This window comes from Halichoeres trimaculatus, unplaced genomic scaffold (assembly GCF_033239565.1).
Source record: "Halichoeres trimaculatus isolate MK-OKI-2021-1 unplaced genomic scaffold, fHalTri1.1 fHalTri1_scaffold_16, whole genome shotgun sequence".
NCBI lineage: Eukaryota > Metazoa > Chordata > Actinopteri > Labriformes > Labridae > Halichoeres > Halichoeres trimaculatus.
In genome coordinates this window covers 31438816-31461152 of record NW_027437194.1, presented here as the reverse complement: position 1 = coordinate 31461152, position 22337 = coordinate 31438816, and the positions used below count along the sequence as shown (strand labels likewise).

Genomic DNA, 22337 nt, shown 5'->3' with positions numbered 1-22337 from the left:
GCTTCACAGAGAAATGTAAAAATATAAACGAAAAGTTGTGCTTTACACAGTATGGCTCAAAAAGCACGCTTATAGGTAGAACTATATTTTCTCTGTAAACAAACACACAGAAAAATCTGATAAAAACAACACGTAAACTTCAAATTATGCATTTATAAAACACACAGGTACAGCATAACTTGCAACAGACCTGACAAACTAAATGCTTCACAAAAATCTTAAAGGTGACATATCATGCTTGTTTCTCCTTTTCACTATGCCAGACTAGGATGCCTGTAAAGCATTTCTGCCCTCAGTACAACTCATTTAGTTCCTTTATTGCCCCACAACAGCGTTCTCAATATCCTCATTTTAGGCCATTATGAAGATCTCGTTTAAACGCTCCGTTTCCAGAATGACCTCCAGTAACCTCGCAACGTCACAGCCCTTTGTGCTCTGATTGGTCAGTTCTATCAGAGAAGCAGAGGGAGTAGAGCCAGGGGGCGATTTTGCAGCATGGCAGTATTTACAAAATCTCCACATTGAATGGAGCAGACTGAGCAAGTTTGCTGTTTGCCAAAACTTCACCGTAAGGCATTGATAGCACTAATAAAATGGCAGAGTGTAGGACACGTCCTTTTGTATTGGACTGGACCCCCAGTCAGACCTGGACGGTTCTGCAGCTCAGGAGGAAGAAAATCCACCTCGACACAGATCATCTCAGGACGCTTCAGTGTGGTGAGTCAAAACGTTACTGTAACATGTATAGTTTATACGTGGAAATATAGGCAGACTTCACCAATAAACTATTTCTATAACAGGGCTCCATCCTGCTCCTTCACTTTTCTCTGTCTGTTTTATCCATCATGCTGAAAGTGTAGTTTAAAGATCGCCTCTACCCTCAGTTCCTCACTATGTTAGCACTCAGTCAAGTTAGCCAGAGCTAGTAGGGAGCTTTATTTATACTCGGCTCTTGGTGGGTGTATCCCTCGGTGGCTGTTGTGTGACTAACTGACTTCACAGAGGAGGAGCTGCTTTATCAGATTACTCCAATAAAAAGAAAGGAACCTCGTGTCGTCATGAAGGTCGAAATCTCGAAGCCAAATGTCAATGACCTATTTTCAGAGGCATCAAATCTCGTTCTAGGATATCAAAAAAAATACAATATCTCATTTTTTTAAAATTCAGGGGGTGAAAGGTCTTGTTTTCAACTTTATTATTTTATATGTAATTATTAAATCACGGATCAGCATGATATGTCCCCTTTAAAGGTTGTAATATTCTGGATTTGTGTTGTGATGTGGTGGGGCTCCAGACGGTGGCAGCTGATGTGGGGTGCTGTGTGGAAGGTTGAGAGGGGCTCTGATGAGATGGAACACCAGACCAGGATGTTGAAGCAGGAACATGTGTGTGCATCTTATTTATGAGCTGTGAAAAAAGATGCACCATCAGCTGATTTGAGGCTTGTTGCTGGGCCTTGGAGCTGGGTCATCATGTCATTGAATCTTCTTTTATCTGCTTCTTGTTGAGCACTGAGCATCTCCTTCTGTAGAGCCTGATCCTGTTCAACCTGCCTGGACTGTTCCTCCCTCATTTACCCCAGAACCTTTTTGCTTTCTGACACGTATTTGGTGAAGTCGTCATCCTGTCCTCTGGCTTTTGCTTTTCTTTTTCTTGCTTTGGTCCCAGGTATCTCAAGCCTCCCATTGGCTTGAGTGGGTTCACTCTCATGAGCTGATGAGACATCGCTGTCCACGCTGGTGTCTGCATCCTCCACTGTAATAGAGTACTGCACAATATCTATTAAAGTTAATAATTCAACGTCTTAACTTTCTTATGAGGAAAAGTTTCTTACCATCGGGGGACGCAGATGGCCCGGGGACAGGTTCGGTCTCGGTGTCAACATTCGCCGGAGGCTCCATCGTGTCCTCATATGACTCCACAATGTCAACAGGTTGTGCATCTGGTATCGTACCAAGAATTTTGTCCAGTGCATCGTACCATTCAAACTTTTCTTTAACTTTTGAAGAGCTGTCTGATTGTTTCAGAGCATCCCGAACTTTTATACTGCTGTCGAAGTTTTTTGGTTTTGACGCGGCCCTGCTTCTGATCACATGAACCCGTGCTCTATCATCTGTTTGCTGAAAATTCCAAAAATTTCTGTGTTTTTGTGGGTGCTGGACAGTTGAGCACAAATGTACTCATCTGCCCAAATTTCGATGAGGCACTGTACCTCCTTCTTCGGCCACGTTTGGCCGAATCGAGGCCGGCAGCGTTCTCACCATCAGGGAACCGCACCAGAGTTCACTTGAAACCGCACCGAGACCACCTCCAACTGGTGGTCTCGGTGCGGTTCTTTAGTCCGGACTAAAAAACACTGGTCCCCTTCCACACCAGGCCAAGTGAACCATTTTTGCAGGTGTTCTGGACTCCAGACTGCTTTATGCAGACAAAATGCTTTAGGTGTGAAAGCCACCTAAGGCTGAGAGAAACTGTTTAATGGCAATCTGTGGGATTCAAAAGTGAATGTAGACATTGTGAACAGCTCTAGAAGCATAAATTCTTGACTGCTGGCTCCTTTTTGGAAGGGTTGTTTTAGTTCTTCTGATCATTTAATAGCCACATTTTGAGTTGACCGTCGTGATGCTGTACCACAAACCATAATATAAGCACGACACTTATCAAAATGCTATTAGATTAATTTTCAAATGCTCAATTAATTTTCACATTACATTGTTAAGTTAACATTAGCCTATGTTTGTGTTACCTTAGCTTAGCTAAAGCAGTTGAATAGATAGAAGTTTGTCAGTCTCTCATCTGCTGACCGGTAGCCCCTAAACATACCAAGTCATGTAAACAAACTAATGTGAAGCATGACTTACCAGGAGCTACAGCGGCAACCAGCGGCTTGAAGCCATTCGTGGCAGCTCATGATTACAGTATCAATGAATTTGTTATCACGAGAAAATGATCTTTGTCATGTCGAGATAACATGAAAAAGTAATTCGTCATTACAAGAAAACAATCTTTGTTATGGAGACGAGATAATAAGAAATTACTAATCTTGCTGTGGTCACAGAGACACACAGAGACAAGTAGCTTTGTAACATTTGCCGTGGAGTTTTATTAGCGCATCAGCTGTCAATTAAAAAAAAAGTGTTAACATGACATGACATGAGTTAAACATTTGCACTGGTTAAAAAGTTGATTCATCCTGTGGCCCACCATGATCTCTCTATCAGCTCTGATTGCTCTCTACCATAGCATCCTCTTCAATAAGCAGAGTTTAGAGCTGCGCGACCCTTACAGTGAGGAGGCTCACTGTGACCATCACTACAAATGGTGAAATGCTCTGCTGGAAAGTCTATGATTGGAGGGAATGTTACGTGTGAGGAACACAAAACAAAAAGATCGCTTACAGGTCTGAACTTCTAGTCTCACATCTGGAGTCTGTGATGTATATGTCTCAAACTCGATTACTCATGTCTGGTGCACACACTTCATTAACGACACTCCTGCAAAATTCTGTGTCTCTGTTTGGCCACCCAATTCAAAAGGTCTGTCTATGCCCCCTAAGTACTGTGCATATAGAGCTTAAAAATTAGACAAGCTCTAAGTCCAGCAATTATTTTATACTCTGTAATTATGCTATTATCTTTAACTCTGAAGCAAAAATGTATCATGGGATTGACAGATTTCCAACCCTGTCATTGGTACCAGGCTTAAGACGTAGAAAAAGCTGAAAAAGGTGCGTCATTCTTGCTTTCGGCTATATCTAGACATGCATATACATTTGGTTTTATTTACAAATTCACAAATTTGCAAAAATACAGCTCATTGCATAGAGACAACTTTCAAACATCTGGATTATCTTTCACTGAGAGCAGAGTCACCGACAAAGCCAGATTACCACCAACTCTACTTACTTAATAAACCTTTCTACTAACAATAAATCTGTTTCACAGTGTCTGCATTTTATTCAGATAAGATTTCAAAAATGTATGTACTGCTGTACTTTAATTAAGCAACATCTATTTTTGGCAGATCCACATTCTTCTCGTGGAAAGGACTCGTGCAGAGAATGATTTTGCCTAATTTGACTTCTCTCTGTGGTGAAAAGCTGAAGTATTAACAGCCAAATTTAAAAAGGAAAACTAAAAAGTTAGCCAAAAAAGGCAGAAATGTAATCTTTCTTTCAATCTTTTGAGTGTGCTGGCAATTTTTGTGCTTGGCAGAAATCTCAGAGCTAAATGCATCATAAGTGTTCTTGTGCTGAGATAGCTGTCACTTAGAAGAAGTTCACTCTATAACTGTATAATATTTCAAAAACACTAAATTCTGCTTGCTTTTTTGATAAATAAAGATTTTAAATGGAACCTTGTTGTCTTCTTTATTTCTTTATTAAAACAAACAATGACTGACATGGAAATCTCCCATCTTTCACTAAAACTGTTTTGATTTCCGAAAAGCCGGAAGTTTTACGTCTGTCTCAATAAGAGAAAGGATTGCAGCTGCTGACGTTATAGGAATGCATAGAACTTGTGGATAAGAAGTCCACATACCAGCTGCTTGTATTGAACTTTTTTCAATAGGGACTGTCTATTGTGTCAGTCACACAGTCAACGGGACTGGGTTGCTGAGGACTAACTGCTGATCAGTCATATTTGCAGTCTGGAGAAAGGCTCCTCAAGTTGCTTTTCACTTAAACTGTTTGGAAAGGGCTTCCTGATTTGACAGGCTGAGCAGGGGACTGTTGGAGGATGATTGAGAGAGGCTCCTGGTAAGTGAGGTAGTGTGGCGTGCATGTCTGTCTTCTAGTTCTTCATCCTGGAAATAAAAAATAAGTTAAGGTATCAGTAGAGAGATTAAATACACATCTTATTTTTTATCTAGTTGATAAGATTGGTTATCTACAACCACCTCTGCTTTCACTGTATTGAGGTATGCCTTGTATTAAAATAAGAATTAAAAGGTGAATCTCCATTCGTTAGTAGTCTCAAACTTTATTTGATCTGCACTGTTTTACAAAAGATATGGCACCAACTCCTTCTGCTGCTGAAAAATAAAGCCTAAGTACTCCCAGGACAGGCACTGCGTTCAAAGTATGGACCTGCAGGTGCATCTCTTCCCTCCACACTCTGCTAATCTGGTGCAGTTAGCAGTTCAGCAGTCAATCATAGTGCACATTTTTTAAGGCTGTCAACAACTGTTCAAAAATAAAATTCTATGGCGTGGGTATTTCAGATAGATCAACATGGTAGCAATTTATTTTAAAGACAGAAACCATGCTTGCAAATGTCTTTAAAGTGTTTTTAGATAGATTATAAAACTGTCACAGATGCTCCATCTGATAAAGATAAAGATAAAGATAAAATATACTTTATTGATCCCCGAAGGGAAATTCATGTTGTTTGGGCTCATCTTCCGATTAAAGAATAATACACTCTGATGGCTGCAGGGAGGAACGATCTTCGGTATCTCTCAGTCCTGCAGCGCACAGAGGTGATCTGATCACATGAAGAAGGCAGGCTTAATCTATTCTGCATCAGGCCAGTAGGGGGAGTTTAACATATTTCTGCTTTACTTAAAGTGATACTCCAGGATGGAACAAGTTGGGTCCTATCACAAGGTTTAGGGCAGAAATTACCCCTACAGCAGTGTTTTTGTGCAGCAGAAGCCCAGAGCGCTCACACCAAACACCCCCTCCCTGCTCGTCAGCCGGTTTCCTCTGCACTCAGACGGGGCCATTTTTTACTTGACCAAAAACACAAATAAATGGACTCCCACCGAAAAAATCTGATATCGGTGTGCATTCACGCTGCAGAGCCACAGCTGGCTACGAGGCGCTCGCCTCTTAGTGTATCAGTCTGCGCGCGGGGCGTGCCAGATATAAACAAATGCAGGTAGTCTGCCAGGACGAAGAGACACGATAAGAACTGGAGCCTTATTTAGTGGTGTTTTTGTGTGAAAGTAATGTGCTGAAAATTCTCTAAATAAAGCATGAATGCAGACCGATATCAGATTTTTTCGGTGGGAGTCCGTTTATTTGTGTTTTTGGTCAGAGTGCAGAGGAAACCGGCTGACGAGCAGGGAGGGGGTGTTTGGTGCGAGCGCTCTGGGCTTCTGCTGCACAAAAACACTGCTGTAGGGGTAATTTCTGCCCTAAACCTTGTGATAGGACCCAACTTGTTCCATCCCGGAGGATCACTTTAAGGGGAGCCAGCCCGTCAACCATCCACTTAAACTTCCTACTGTCACATCTAAATATAATTCTCCAAGCTCATTTCCCATGACTTTAAATTATCGTTATAGTTCAATGAAAGGCTTCAGTCCAGTATCAACAGTTATGAACACCTGAGCAGTGGTCAACAAGTTAGGTCTGTCTTCACCAAAAGTGCTGTACTTAACAGAAGGAACCCTTTAGTGTCCACCTTTATCACCAGTGTTTCGCACCGTGTCAGCTGTCTCCTCCCCTTCTGTTTGCTCTTCAAGGCACTGATTGTATTGTTCCATGTCAGACAGAGCGCTCTCTAGTGCCTCCTCCTCATAGTCAGTGTGGTAGTCTGATTCTTCTGATGGGGGAGGGAAGGGAGGGAAGGGAGGGAAGGGGTGGAGAACAGGAAGCAGAGAAGCACATTGTAGGAGAATAAGTCAAAATACCGGGGCGAATGTGCAGGTCCTTGAGTCAGATAAGCAAACAGGTCAGTTTGATGAGTGATGGATGACAGCTTTGAATTAGAAAGAAGAGTAAGATTAGGGAGGAGGCTATCCCTGAGAAACATCAGTGTACCAAATAAAACTAAACTTTTTACATGCTTTCAACATCAAATCTAAATATCGTAAGTGTTTTGTAAGAGTCAATTCTGACATTTGTACAGACCTTCATATCTATCAGTGCCTCACAGTCTCTTTGATCCATTTATGTATGCCAAGATTAGAAATCATAAGGTGATTGAACATTCCTCCTTAAACCAATTCACGTTCAAATACACAAAAAAACAGGAAGGAAATTACAGAGATGTTCAAAAGTCTTTCTTTGCAAGTCCAAGACAAGTCTCAAGTCTTTGTGGGGTGAGACTTGGTTAAAGTCTCAAGTCTCTAAAAATTAGATCTCTTTAGAAAATAATAGAAAAGCTTTTGTCATCTGCTGCTGTCCGGTCAAAGAATACTGCACAGCTATATCTATGAAAAGCATTCAGAGGGTTTACTGCATTATTATCACTCCTTTCTGATAGCATAAAGTATCAGTACTGATTAGTTGTTTGTTGTATGATCCTATCCAGGTGAGTTTTCAGGTGCCTGATAAAATTTGATGCGATGGATCCAGCATCTTTGATGCGGATACTGCAGACTTTGCAGTCAGCACTTCTTTTGTTGGTGCAGTCCTGTTTGAAGTTTTACAACCAAATATAATGGCAAACGGTACAGTAGCAGTGGTGGTTGGTCACCATTGTCATAATCCGGTGTACAAGTGATACTGTATGATGCCACGAGGAACACACCCATTGCGTAAAGCAGTGTTTCTTAATCCTGGTCCTGGGGACCCCCTGCCCTGCATGTTTTTTATGTTCCTGACTCCAACACACCTGATTCAAATGATCAGCTCGTCATCAAGCTCTGCTCCAGCCTGATAACGAGCCATTCATTTGAATCAGGTGTGCTGGAGTGGGGTAACATCCAAAACATGCAGGGCAGGGGGTCCCCAGGACCAGGATTGAGAAACACTGACGTAAAGTGGTTACTATGGAGCTATCATTGAAGCAAAACTATTTGTGTGAGTGTGAATGCATCCACAAATATGTGAACTGATCCACAAATGTGTGAGTCAATCCACAAATGTGTTCATCCACAAATGTGTAAACAGATTTGTAAATGTGTAAAATATTTGCGAATGTGTATGCAAATCCACTAATGAGTGCCAAATCCAGAAATGTGTGCACAAATCCGAAAATGTATGCACAAATCCACAAATGTGTGTACTGATTTGTATATAAATATATACAGTCTTAAATGGCTGAAAAGTCTTGGTATTTTTGCAACAAGACCAAAATCCGCATATTAGTTCCAACTGAGGCGGTCCTCCCGATTGGCTGTCTGTGTACATGTGATTTTTACAACAACCCTGCTATTGAGTGAACTACAAATGTGTAGAGAAAATCCATCTGAAATAGAGGGGTTAGTTTGCCCTGAGCTCAGGCTGCCAGGTGCAGGCTTCAAGGCAAAGCTATTATTGTATTGCCTTAGCCACTATGCATCCCACACCTCTATGGCTCCTTTGGATAATTGTGGTAGCTTGCAGTCTTGCCAGTGTAGTGCAGCAAAGAGGCTGAACTGTTCACTGCCTTGTTTGAGCAAAAGTTGAGTTTTTAATTTCAGTTTAACATTTCTTATTTTTGTGGGGAAAAAATATTTTAATATCTACCTCTGCAAAATAATCCTCAAGAGCAAAAGAGGTTGTGGAATGCATAATGGCTGAGGCACAATGCTGCAATAAGAGCTCTTTTTTCAGGGCTTGTAGCAAAAATTCTTGGACTTTTCAGCCATTTAAGAGTATGTATTTGTTTGCAAATCAGTCTAAACAAATGTGGATTCCCGTACACATTTGTGGATTTGCTCGCACATTTGCAGATTTGTGCATACATTTGTGGATTTGTGCATACACTTGTGGATTTGCGCACACGTGTGAATTTGTGCACACATTTGTGAATAGGCCTGGGACCAAAGCCAATAAATGAATTAATTGTACGATAAATTAAATGAACCCAATCATTTTGCTGGCCTCAATATCACCATGTACATCCATGTTTGTTTTCCTCATCTTTGCCTCCAAACAGGCTGGGTACTAATAATAACTAGAAAAGCAATTTCTGAAGAAATTGCGCTATGAATGCAGAATGCTGGAGCAGCTTGCGCTGAACTAGTAATGCAGAATGCTGAATATGAATGATTGAAGATATGTCTGATAATGGTCGAATGAAGTCTTGGAAAGCTTGCGCTGAACTGCTAATGCAGAATTAGCCTGCCATGAACTCTTGGATGAAAGGAAATAAATGGATAAATGAGTTTAAAGTTTAAATGGCTGCATCTATTCAAAAATTAAAGCAATAAATTAAATTTTAAAGAACATTTATGGAAATAATGATCTGACTGAGGGGAAATGGAAGTCAAAACTTGAAAATGCTGTTTGGGCGTGTTACTGTGGTTGTGTCCACAATTATTCACTTATTCCCTACTCACTACTCACTATAGAGTGAATTAGATGCAGTGGACAATATAATACTCAATCAGCTAAGTTAAAACAACATTTTGGACACTACTCACTCACTCGCCAGCTGCTGACAGTGACATAATTATTATTGCGTCGTTCATGGACGGCTGGGGATTTTTTCTCAAAAACTGCAAACAGCATTGATGTCAGATATAACTAATATTATACTAAGCATATTTGTCACAAAAGCCAAATGTAATAAACATCTATTACGCGTTATTTTTAAAATAAATAAACAATATATTTGCGCAACAACTTATGCTATGTCTGAGAATTACAAGGTGCAGTGAATCCATCACCCACAGTTGACAGTTCAGCGTGTAACGCCCGAGTTGTTTGTTTCTCTGCTCGAAGTTGTGAGATGCGCTCGTCCAAGAGTTAAACAGAGCGCTCAGTGTTATTCTCTGACAGTTTTAAATGATGTTTCAAATTATGAGTGATCAGTAATCATGTTATCAGCCAATTCTTCTGCTTGAACCACAACGCACGAATATTGCTCACATAGTGAGCATTGCTAATACACTACTTTTCAAAGTGCATTGTAGGATACATTGAGTGGACTATGTAGGGTGCATCTCAAAACGATGGAGCTATAGTTGAGGAAACACTAGAGCTGGCTTTGCGAAAGTCTTTTCACTGACAGGCATGCCCCCATATGACGTATCACTGTCTGATTGGACGCTGCAGTGGCTTAGACTTTTCCACATGAAACTTCTCAAACACAACAGAGTTTAATGAGGGAAAGACTAGCTGAGGACAGGCACTGAAGATAGTTCAAAACGGGTCATAAATCTGGTAATAAAGTGTTTGTTGTAAGTCTAAAGCACAAAATACTGAACACAACCATCATGAAATCAATATAACAGAGGATTATTCAACTAACTACTGAAAACTGAAATCTAATAAATATCTTTCTGAGACACAATGAACTAGGTTATATTGATAAGTTTCAGAGTTCACGATCAGCTGTGTTCTAGATAAAGGCCAAATAATTTACAATCTAACAATTATGCATTTTACCGGTAAAGTGATCTGTGTGCATCTTAACAGCACACAGAACAGAGAGCAGGTTTTCTTCATGTGAACGTGTTTGATAAACAGGTTAAAGGAACAGACAAATCACTGTTACTGTTCATGATTTATGAGAGTTATTACAGCGCACATGTGCAGACACACAAACAGCTGTTAGAGCTGACTGACAGATGATCCAGAGGTGATCGGCTGATGCTGTCATCACTGAAACACGTCGCTTCATGTGAGGAGAGGATGTCCCATTGCTCTAAAAACGAATCAAATGAAAAATGACCATACTGTGAGAGTCCTGATACTCTGAGGAAGCTGTCCATGCTAGTTGCATGTCTGTGGAAAATGTGGTTGTGACAGTGAGAGACAATTGAGTGATCTTCCAGTGATCTCTGAGGAAGACCCTCAGGAATTAATATTGAAGTACATGATATGATTTTTTTGTACTTTTCCTGACAGTTGGCCATTTTTTGGTTAAGTGCTATATCCTTTTGCTTTCAAAACCACTTTGTCAGAAGTGGGACAAGATAACCTACACTTTGACGCCTTATATGTCTTCATGAGGTGAAAAATAAGGCCAAGAGGGCAATTTTCCCAGCTGAACAATCTGTGCAATACACACCAATGTTAAATGGCTCAAAGGGCTGAAATGCAACATGACATTTGAAGGGTCATTGTGAAGAAACAATGAATACCAGATAAAAAATAAAACTTGCTGAATGAAGCCAGCAGATAGCTGAATATTTTTAAGTTGGAATGGAGGTTCTAGGTGAATGTATGACTGAAAGAAAAGGGTTTAAAGGAGGCTAAAAAAATGTCCTGAAGGGAGAATTTTTTTTTTTTAATTCTGCATTCAACTCTAAAGAACCAAAAACGCGCAAGTCCTGAAATTTCTCTGAGAGTATTTGTGAAAAGGTCATGAAAAGTCATAGCCCACCGATCCCGACTGAGAAACATGTTTTGAAGTTTGACAGTGAAAAACAGTTGAAGTTTGTAGAAGCAGTAGCGGTCTGAAAAAAAGGCAGAAGAAGAAGTGAAAGAAGAAGAAGAAGAAGTGGAAGCAGAAGAACTAAAAAAGTATTTCCTGGAGAAACTGCGCTGTGAATGCAGAATGCTGAAGCAGCTTGCGCTGAACTGGTAATGGAGAATGCTGAAGATGAATGACTGTAGATGTGTCTGAAAATGGTTGAATGAAGTCCCGATGCACCTTGCACTGAAATGCTGAATGAAGAAATCTAAAAGAGCCTCTGATGAACCCTTAGATGAAAGAAAATGAAAGGATGAATCACTTGAATGGATAAATGGTTCTACAAAATAGAAAGGCTGAATGGATTCAAGATTCAATTTAATTAATTAAAAATTCAAGAAAAAAAAAAGGATGAGTTGACTGAGGGAAAATGGAAGTCTGAGCTCTAAAATGCATTTCAAGTGTGATACTTTGTGATCTGTGTGTGTGTTTAATCATGTAAACCTGTCTGCTGAGGCTCGTCTGCAGCCAGATGTTGCCAAGGTGATTATTGGTTACCAATTGCCATCAGGGAGCTGGTTCAGACTGATGATTTAAAATTCCTTGCCACTAAAATCATAGTCTTAAACTACCTGCAAAACCATAGGTCAGATCAGAAAAACAATCATAGTGCAGGAATCCTGAGACCCCGAGGAAGCTATCCATGCTAGTTGCATGTCTGTGGACCCAGAAATGTGGCCATGATGGCGAGAGACAAATGAGTTATCTCCCAGTGATCTCTGAGGAAGACCCTTAGGAATTCACATGGGGTGTCCTTTTTTTATAACTTTTCCTGACAGTTGGCCATTTTGTGATTTAGTGCTCCATCCTTTTGCTTTAAAAAACACTTTTTTTCAGAGGCAGGAAAAGATCGCAGGTCACGAGCACTCCTTTTTCGCTGTACATGAAGGCTTCCTGCCCCAGCGCAGTGTCGCGGATGTTGTAGCCGTCGGGAGGAAAATTGTCGGACATTTCAGACATTCTCAAGTTGCAAACAGCCGCCTGCAAGATGTACAAAAGGAGCTCGGGATGCAGGTAAAACAGCTTCAACAGGATGTTGCAACAAGGTGGAATTCCACTTTTTATATGATGCAAAGCCTGGTTGAGCAGAAGAGGACATTAGGAGCATATGCTGCTGATAATGAGCAGGGGAATGACGTTATCCACTAAAGGCACCTGTTGTATGTAATCTAAATGAATGTGGGTCATTATGTGGGTCATTAGGCATTCACCTGATGAGTGTAAGAGTGTAATCCAAACAAATGAAAGACATGAGGGATATTAGGTAGGTTCCAAGGGCCATGTGCTGGATGAGATCATGTAGATATGATGACTTTTGGAAGCCTTTTTGGAAGCTTGGTGCTTTCCACAGGGCACCTGATGACACTTAATGAGGTTACTATGATCCCCACAACATACCTAAAGACATCTAATGAGATTATTGTAGTGGGCTAACGATCGTGAAGTCATTAAAATGAAATCACATGTATGAGGTAATGTGCATCTGCTTGTATGACCATGTAGGATGAGATCATCTGTATGAAGGTACTGTGCATCTGCATGCATGACTGTGTAAGATGGCATATGTCTCATTTATGCTGTTTGTGTAAACCCAGTATCCTAAAAACCTTGTCATTAAACAAACAAAGGCCTAACTAGGCCTATTTTTATTAAGGCAACCTGTGATAATAAGACACCATTAAAATTGACAGTAAAAGACCCAGAAGTTCTGAGAACTCCAGGACACCAATATAAATTGTAATATGTGGGAAAGGCGAGGGGTGGAGCCCACATTGGATAAGATCACCATTAAAAACCAACTGAATAGCATTGTTAGAATAGGAAAAGGGGCGTAAGACCGCCCCCTGAAAAAGGGTATATAGCACACAGCACGCCTTTGTCTAAGTTAGTACGGGCTTCGATCGATCTCCTGCTCACAACCTTTGTTCAACCTTTTGCTGAATAAAGACCTCTTGGATGCATTTTTGAAGGCTCTTTCTCTTGACTTTTGACTCATATCGGACCTGAAGAAATAGAGACAGCAGATAACCTCGACCTGAAAATTAAGACACAACACCACATTTATGCATTTTTCGGCCAAACAGTATACTTTGTTGCTAAAATACTCCCTTTTTAAGAAGCAGGAGAAGTTAGGGAACATTTTTTTTGTGACACTGAAGATCTTCGAAGTTACGACAATTTGTTTGAGAACTTTGTAACATCTCAGCAGCAGCCTCCTTCACTGTTGCTCTCCAGGGGGTCCTCGATCCTCCTCCTATAGTCTCTCTTGGCCTCTATGATGCCACTCTTCAGGTTGGCTCTGGTTGCACTGTACAGAGCGCTGTCACCAGCCCTGAAGGCGATGTTTCTGTCTTTAAGCAGATGCTGGACCTTCTGTGTCATCCAGGGCTTCCTGTTAGGGTACACCCAAATGGCCTTGTCCACTGTGACGTTGTCTGTGCAGTTTTTGATGCAGCACAAGACACTGTTCGTGAACACCCCCAGGTCTGGGTGTTCAAAAATGTCCCAGTTAGTCCTTTCAAAGCAGTCCCATAGCTGCTCAGAGGCATCATCAAGCCAGGTTGTGATCCTCCTTCTGGTGCTAGGGGGTTGTATGCAGGGATCATGAGCAAGGACATGTGGTCAGACTGGCCAAGGTGTGCTAGCTGTTTAGCCTTGTAGCCCAGCTTGATGTTGGAGTACACCTTGGCCAGTGTATTAGCTCCTCTGGTGGCATATTTGACGTGTTGATGAAACCTGGGAAGCACTGTTTTAAGGTCCACATGATTGAAGTCCCCTGCTATGATCTGTGCTGCTTCGGGGTGTCTATTCTGCTGCTTGCAAGTGCTACTGTGGAGTAGTCCATTAGCCGCGCTAGCATTGGCATAGGGTGGGATGTAAACAACAGTCACAAACACCGCCGTTAACTCCCGGGAAAGGTAGACGGGCCTGCATTTAACAGTCACATAATCCAGTTCCACGGAGCAGTGGCTGTCCACAGTCACCGCATAAGTACACCAGTTGTTGTTAATGTACAAACACACAACTCCTCCTCTACTCTTCCTAGAATCCTTGACTCTATCCTTTCGATAGGATAAGTAGCCCGCTAGCTCCATAGCCAAGTCCAGTATGGAAGAGTTAAGCCAAGATTGCATAATCAGAATAATGCAGCTGTCCTTAACAATGTTGTTAACTACAACCTAGAGCCTCAGTTCATCCATTTTGTTGGCGAGGGATCGTGCATTCGAGAGAAAGATGCTTGGAAGCGGTGGTTTGTGAGGTTGCTTCCGTAGCCGCGTAGGCACTCCGACCCTGCAGCCCCACTTCTGCGTTCTCTCTCGACGCCGCCTACGTCGCCTCTCCGCCAGCATGGTGATCCACGAAGAGCTCTTGCCATGTCCGTCAGGATGTTGTGTAAGTTAATGAAATGGCCAGTGTTAGGCTTAGGGTTAGATGGGTTTTAAGGCAGGGTTTGAAAATCGTTTGAAAAACGTCAATGAGTCTATGTCATGGATGTCCGGTGGGAGGGAGTTCCAGAGATGGGGAGCAAAGCTACTAAAGGCTCTGGACCCCAGAGATGACACAAGGGTTCACTCTGTGAATTGCTCTCAGCACCTGAGTGTGTTTGTTCCACTAATACTAATGTGAAATAAAATGTTATAGCGTTTTAAAGAGTTTATTGCATTAATATGATGTATCACGTTTATATTTGTGGTTAATTTAGTCTCAAAATAATATTGTCACTAATTTTGTTTATTTTCCATAACTGTGGGACCATAAATTGTCCAGCAAAATTTGTTATTGGCCCAGGCCTATTTGTGGATCTGTGCACACATCTGTAAATGTTTTACACATTTGCGAATCGGTTTACTTGGGCTGTCACTTTAATGCATTAGATTAATTAACAGCTAATTAGCTAATTAAATAGCTGCCAGCCTTTTTCAGAGCATCTTGAACGATCTTTCATGTCACAGTCCCTGCTCTGTAACCCCTGTGTGCTTGTTAGTGTGTGTTTTTGTTTACTTTCTCAATTTTATCAAGATCAAGATCAAGACTGCCTTTATTGTCTCAGAGAGAAATTTGCTTTGGGCCTTTTGCCCCTGCTGCAACCACATACAACAACAATACCATGACTGTAAGAAAGAACAAAAACAGATAACACTCAATAAAATTTTAAAGATAAAAATAGATAAGAACCAGCAAAGTGCTGATCTGTGCAAAAACACAGGGATAACTGTGCAAAAACAGAGTGCTAAGTGGAACTGCAAATACGCTGGTCAATCAATCAAGCTCATTGACTAGTTTGATTGCCATAGGCATAAAAGACTTTTTAAATCTGTTTAGTTTGCATCCAGGCACTCTGAACCGTCTGCCTGATGGTAGCAGCTCAATCTCACTATTCAGAATATGTACTGGGTCATGTATTATCCTATTTGCTTTATTCAGTGTGGCCTGTTCGTACATGCTCTAAATGGAAAGGTGACCTTAAGTGCCAATGATGTTCCCAGCAACTCTGATTATTCTCGACAATTTATTCTTATGTTGAACAGACAGGTTTCCAAACCACACTGTGATGCTGTATTTAATTAAACTCTCTAAGACCGCCCTATAAAACATCAACATGAAATTCTGGTCAACACCATGAAGTCTGAGACGGCGTAGGAAGTGCAGCCGTTGTTGTAGCCTGCCACAGAGGCTGTCAACGTGTGTGCTCCAAGAGAGTGCATTGTCAATAAAAACACTAAGGTGTTTGTATGACTGCACCTGGGTAATGGCTTGATTGAGGATGACCACAGGCCTATGGTCCCCCACCCCTTGAGGGTCAAACACCATTTCCTCAGTCTTTTTAACGTTCAATACAAGACTGTTGTCGTCACACCTATTAATAAACCTCTGGATTTCCTTGAAATAGTCAGATAAATCACTGTTCTTCTTTAGTATTGCTAAAATTGCTGTATCGTCTGAGAACTTAATAATATGATTATTTGGATAAAAACTTTGACACACATCTGTGTACAAAGTAAACAGAACAGGTGAACTCACACACCCTTGTGGTGCCCCTGTGCTCAGCGTTTTAGTTTCCGATAGGGAATAGTCTGAGTGAGGTATGCCTGATGTGTTTTTGTTTCCACCTCCCCTTTCTGCTCTGTCTCTTTCACTCTTTCCACACCTGAGGTGAGTCTGCAATCGGCACGCCTGCTGGCTAATCATCCAATCAACACTGCCTACATAACCCAGTGCTGTCATCCAGTCCCTGTCGGATTGTTGCTCCATAAGGTTTGTTTCTTTGTGACCAAGTCCAGTCTATGAATTGAGGAAACTTTTTGCTTGGATTTTTGCAAGATCTTTGTCTGTCTTCAACCTTCCTGACGTCTGTTCTCCCTGTCTCCAGGAATCATCTACAACCCTAGTCACCTGCCTATCTGGTGATGCCATAGGTGCTACTATTAGCCTCAGTTCTGGGTTTCATCCCCAAACCAATGGCCAAGCTGAGAGGGCTAACCAGGAACTTGAGAAGACTCTCAGCTGCCATGTATCAGCCAACCCAGCCTCCTGGTCCTCTCAACTTCCATGGGTTGAGTATGCCCATAACACCCTACCATCCTCTGCTACAGGTATGTCACCATTCCTGTGCCTGTAAAGTCAACCACCCCTCTTCCCAGCTCAGGAACAAGACATCCTGGTCCCATCTGTTCATGCCCACATCTGTTGTTGCCAGAAGACCTGGCATCAAGCACGCTCCACCTTGTTGAGAGCCTCCAGCCGCTACCAAAGACAAGCTAATTGCCAGTGGACCCCAGCTCCTAATTACACCCCTGGAGACAGGGTATGACTCTCAACTAAAGATCTGCCATTAAAGACTAGTGCTAAGAAGTTGTCCCCCGGATTCAATGGACCCTTCATTGTGGAAAGTGTGATCAAACCAAGTCCGTCATGATGTCCGTCAGTGACGGGCAGCTTATAACCCAAAAGTGCCTCCTGCGTCTTCTGAAGTTTGCGATAAATCAGCAAACTGTCCACTCAAAACAACAGAAAGCCTGTTATCATAATTCCAAATATGTAGAAATCTTCAATATCCTCGACGGAACGGATCAACAATAATAGGCCCTCCAGGTATCCCAGGGGTTGATCGTATACCCAGCTGCCAAAATTCCACCAGGGCAGGCGGGCTCCTCTTTGCCCAGTTGGTTGTCACAATTCTTGCTGCTAACAATCTTTTCAAAAGAAAAGCTGTCACAAAAAGAGCAACATAAGCTCTGAAAAACAGCATCAAATGAACAAGTGTTGAGCACAGGGATGTTGACTTGCCAAAAGGCTGTTGATGGTTTCCTTTTTTTATCAAAGGCACCTTGACTTTCTTCAGGCCCACGGATGCATCTTCATGCAGACATTCAGGACAAGAGGAGAAGTAAGAACTCATCTTCCTTTTTTCAGGTTAAGTATTCCACAATCGAAAAAGAAACATTTGGTCTGTTTATGTCTTTACAACACTTTTGAAGTGTATGTGGGTTGCAGTTCTCTGCCGGTGGAGGTGTTCACTGATCACAACCCACTCATTTTTCCTTTCTAGGATGTACAATTACAACCACAGGCTCATGCACTTGGCACTGATCATTCAGGACTCTAGCATTGTTATCCCCCACAAAAGAGGGTCAGACAGCATTGTGGCCGATGCCCTGTCCAGGTGTGAGTAATGAGTTGCGTCTTGTTGATTTTAACATTGTTTAGTTGTACTGTTTTACATGTGAAGTCACAAACTCCCAGGAGTTTTTGTTTCTTAAGGAGTAGGGTGTTACAGCCGCTGCCGCGCCCCGCGTCGTGGGTGGGTATGCATGGTGGCCCTGACCACATTGATAGTGCCTGTGTGTGTGTTTGAATGTGAGCAAGTGTGAGAAGGTGCTGCCCCTACAGGTATGCCGCAATTGGCCGAGGAGCAGGTATTGCAGGGCAAATCGAAGTGGAGCAGCGGACTCAAGAGGCTGCAGACGCGGGTGGTAAGGGGCAGACACCTCTCTAGACTTTTTTGTTAAGGCTGGTACATACTACAGGATTCTCCAAAACTTCACACATTTAGAAACCACACACTTGATGATAGCAAAAGACTGATCGCACAAGATTTCATTCTCCTGATCTTACAATGAGTGGTGTGCACTCCGAGGACACCACACACTAACAGATTCTTCAATTAGGGTTTCAGCTTCTTCACGCTCAATATTCCAAATCTTGCGTAGTAAAAAGTGACTTCAGTGTAAACAAACATGACGGATGAATGGGAGAAAGAAAAGATGTTTGTTTTTGGACTCTAGAATTTCGAGAAAAAAAAAACAAACCCACACACACAAAAGAAAAAGGATAATGGAAAAGGTTGTGGAGACCGTGGGGAAATGGGCTGTAAGAATAACAATGCGAGTTGGCGGTCAGTTAAGTCATTTTTAGTATTACGATTTCTCTCATAACAGCTAATTAAACAACACTGTTTTGCACAGCAAAATGCAAAATATAGAATAAAATTCTAAAAAATAAAAAGGCCAGTCTGTTTACTCTTACAGTCCAATAGGGCTGCAACTAACAATTATTTTAAAGTCAACTAATCTATCAACTATTTTTTCGAGTTTTTAGTTGATTAATCACGGTTATTTTGTGTTTCAACCTAATTTGGCCTTTAAAATGTGCAGACCTTTAAAATTCAACCTTTGTGTTGCATTTTCACTACATTTACCCAGAGTTAGGTTCTCACCTCTGATTGGTCAGCCCTGTGTCATGTTTGTTTGTTTGTCTTTATTTCATTCATGATGGCATAAAAAATTTAAGTAGCTTACTATACAAAAAAATTAAATAAATCTCAAAATGAATGAAGCAGGTAACAGGGAAATTAAGTTGTTGTACGCAGTGTTGGACAGACCGCTTATTAGTAACTTTGTTCTTGTTTTCTAATGTTTATTTGCTTGTTGGGGCTTGCTTTGCTCTCTGTATGATCCCGCCTGACTTTCTCCCAGCTCTCCATGACAACGCGTTTAGTTTCGTTTCTCTTCATGCGCTATTCGCTCATGCGCACTCCGCCCCTCCTCCTCCCCGCTGATTGTTACTGGTGCAGTGTGAGCTTGCGAGTGAGCGAGCCATCAGATAAGTCTCCTCTCTTTTCTAAAGTTAGGGGAGTTTTGACACTAGTTTGTGGCTCAGATCCTGAAAAACTGTCGGTAACAGAGAGTAAAGGAGACTCTCTAAATCACGTTATCAGACGCTAAACTCCGGGAGCTGTCAGGCTGTCCAAGCCGGAGATGCAGAGCCTCCGTCAGTGCACAGCGCTCTCTGGAAGTGGAGATTTTTCCTCATCAATATTCCTCACGTATGAACTTAGTGATCCTTTCCCATAAAAGTATTCAATAACACAGCACCTCATGCTGTGAACTGAAGTTACAAATGGGTACTACCCCCTGGTATTTGATTTCACCATGTGACAACAACAATAAAAACAATAATACGACGCGTCGACAATTAACATTTGCGTCGATGAATTTTTATGGTCGACTAGACGATTATGTCGACTAATCGCTGCAGCCCTAACAGATAGATTTCCTACTTTCTCTTCAGTCAGTCAGCTGAGTCAGCTCACGTCTTGTTTGGCTTTGCTCAGTTGCACGTGACATTACACGCTGTACCTGCTCAGCTCCTTCACAGAGGGCCCCAGTACAGGATTTTTAGTCGCAAATATTAAACATGTTCATAATCAACGATCTCTGAATTGGAGGCCTTTTGATTCAGAAATCACTCTTAACACACCCCACACCACAGGAAAGTCACACATGATGTCATCAGACAATCAGGCCTTGGCTGGCTGGATTTCAAAATAAAAATGCGTAATATCTCTAAAAAAATAACAGCACAAACCAAAGTATTTACAACAAAACAGCACAGACAAAGCATAACAGTACCATTTGGGTCCATTTGGAGCAAATGGGGGGCTGGATAAAGTCATCACCAAATTTTATAAGGCAAAAGTTAGCCTAAAAGTAGCACAAGCAAAACAGACTATTTACCTGAAATTTTGCATGGGATTGGGGGCCAGCGCACTCCATCCTTTGACCCCCTTCATGATCTCTGTTGCCTTTTCTCACAATCGCCACTCTTTCTCTCTTAACTACCCCAACACATCCTCAGTTGGAGTGTGAGCTGCCTGAACTTCTGACTTGCAGCATCTCGCTGTGTGCTATAAACATTATTTACTTATATAGATGCAGCAAATCGTTGCAACCAAATTGACATCTACAGACATCAATGGCAGCGAACAAAGACATTTTAATGTTGGCCAGTTAAAAACAAAAGGGATTTACAAATCTTCACTGTTCATGTATTCATTTGATCAGTTATGCACTACAGTTTTGTAATGTCCTAGAATTCAGATTCTTTGTTTGGGGACCTTGGCGCTGCCCAAGTAGCTGCCTGTTGCAGCAGCTCTCTCTTCTTTGTCCATTTCTTGTAATTTTTTTTGTCTCTTTTTCGTCATCTTTGTATTTGGAGTGGATCATTACTTTGTATGGTTCATTGTCGGTCACCGACACCAAACTTTTTGTGGCTTCAGCGATATTTTTTACTACTTTTCTCCTGCATTTGTCTGGAGATCCTACATGTAACCATGGCTGCATTGTTTACATGTGAAATTAGCTGTTAGCAGCCTGTAGCATGTCAATGCTAACTAGTGTAGGGCTTGATGATTTCCCTCAAGGTGAGGAGGAGGTGAGGACGACGTGCTGGTTCTCGGATGTGAGCTGGGAGGTGACAACGTGGACCTGATCTTCCATACATTGTTGTTGGGAACGTGGGATCTAGCCCCGGGGATGGATGAGCTAGCTGTGCTAACCCAGCGGCATCATGCTGTTCACAGATGTGGCTGACGGAGCTGACATCAGACGCCGGCGCCACATGGGAGGAGCTTCGCCTGCTGTGAGCAGACAGGATCCAGGAGACAGAGACTGAACAGACTGCTGGGGAGGCTCAGTCCTGGACCCTGTGGAGGTGGAGACTGGCTGGGCTGGAGAGAGGTGGACGAGTGGTGGACGGGATGTCGTCATCTAAGTTCTTATGGACCTTTTTGCACTTTCTATACTCTTTCTTACTTTCGTTTTCTTAAATGCTGTGGTGACTCCTGAATTTCCCCTTGGGGATAAATAAAGTATTTTCTATTCTATTCTTAGACAGATATGAGATCAAAATGGGATCAATTAGATTAATTAATTACAAATCCTGTAATAAATGAGATTGATTTTTTTTAAATTGCCTGACAGCACTATTGTTTACACATTTGTGGATTGATTTACATTTCCTGGACTGACTCACACACTTGTGGATCAGTTCACTTATTTATGGATGCTTTTTACACACACACAAATCATTTTGCTACAATGATAGCTCCATAGGTTACCATGGCAGGGTTTTCTTCCAGAATTTTTTAAAACTGTGGGGCCAGTCAGAATTTTCTCTATCTTAATACACCAAAAAGAAAACGTAATGATTGTTCATGTGTCCCAAAACACAAGTCAGAGTTCAGTCTGAAGTCTTTTAAGGAAAAGTCAAAGTTAAGTCTAAAATCTTTGTGTGCATGACTTCAGTGCAACTCAAGTTAGAGTCGCAAACTCGAGTCCCCATCTCTGAGACAGTCTAAAATCAAACAAAAGGAAGCAATGGAAACACTGTTGTTGTTCTTAGAGAGTGAAGTCATTTCTTTTCCCAGACACAGTTTGTTAAATCATCCTGTGTGTGCCTGAAAGTGTGTGTGTGTGTGTGCGTTGGTTGTTTTACCATCCACCACAGGAGGTTTGACCGGCTCAATGCGGGACACGATTTCTGCCAAGTCGGTGAAGGAGGCATTTGGACAGGTCACCACCTGAAACCCATTAAAGTACATTAAGACATTTCAGATACGGAGAACCGGGGATGTCCCTATCCTGATCCCTAGTATCGGATTGGGCCAATTTTTGCATTTTTTCAAGTATCGATGATCTGGAATTCTACATGTGAACATGTGCACAACCAGATACGTTACAGCAATAACATCGACTTTGA

At 41.8% G+C, this 22337-nt stretch overlaps 1 protein-coding gene across 3 annotated transcripts in view; it reads right to left on the bottom strand.

Moving 5' to 3' along the window:
* Positions 1 to 3046: 3046 nt before the first annotated feature.
* The window catches only part of LOC141805125 (patatin-like phospholipase domain-containing protein 7), a 66340-nt gene continuing 47049 nt past the window's right edge, over positions 3047 to 22337 (bottom strand). For 2 of the 3 annotated variants that reach the window (XM_074689876.1, XM_074689878.1), the window contains 3 exons: positions 22074 to 22158; positions 6433 to 6551; positions 3049 to 4806 (listed from right to left, as the gene is read on the bottom strand). In XM_074689876.1, coding sequence (XP_074545977.1) covers positions 4678 to 4806; positions 6433 to 6551; positions 22074 to 22158 — 333 coding nt within the window. In that variant the 3' untranslated portion in view covers positions 3049 to 4677. Of the gene's footprint in view, positions 4807 to 6432; positions 6552 to 22073; positions 22159 to 22337 lie in introns of all 3 variants that reach the window. The other variant, XM_074689877.1, reaches the window with a different exon arrangement.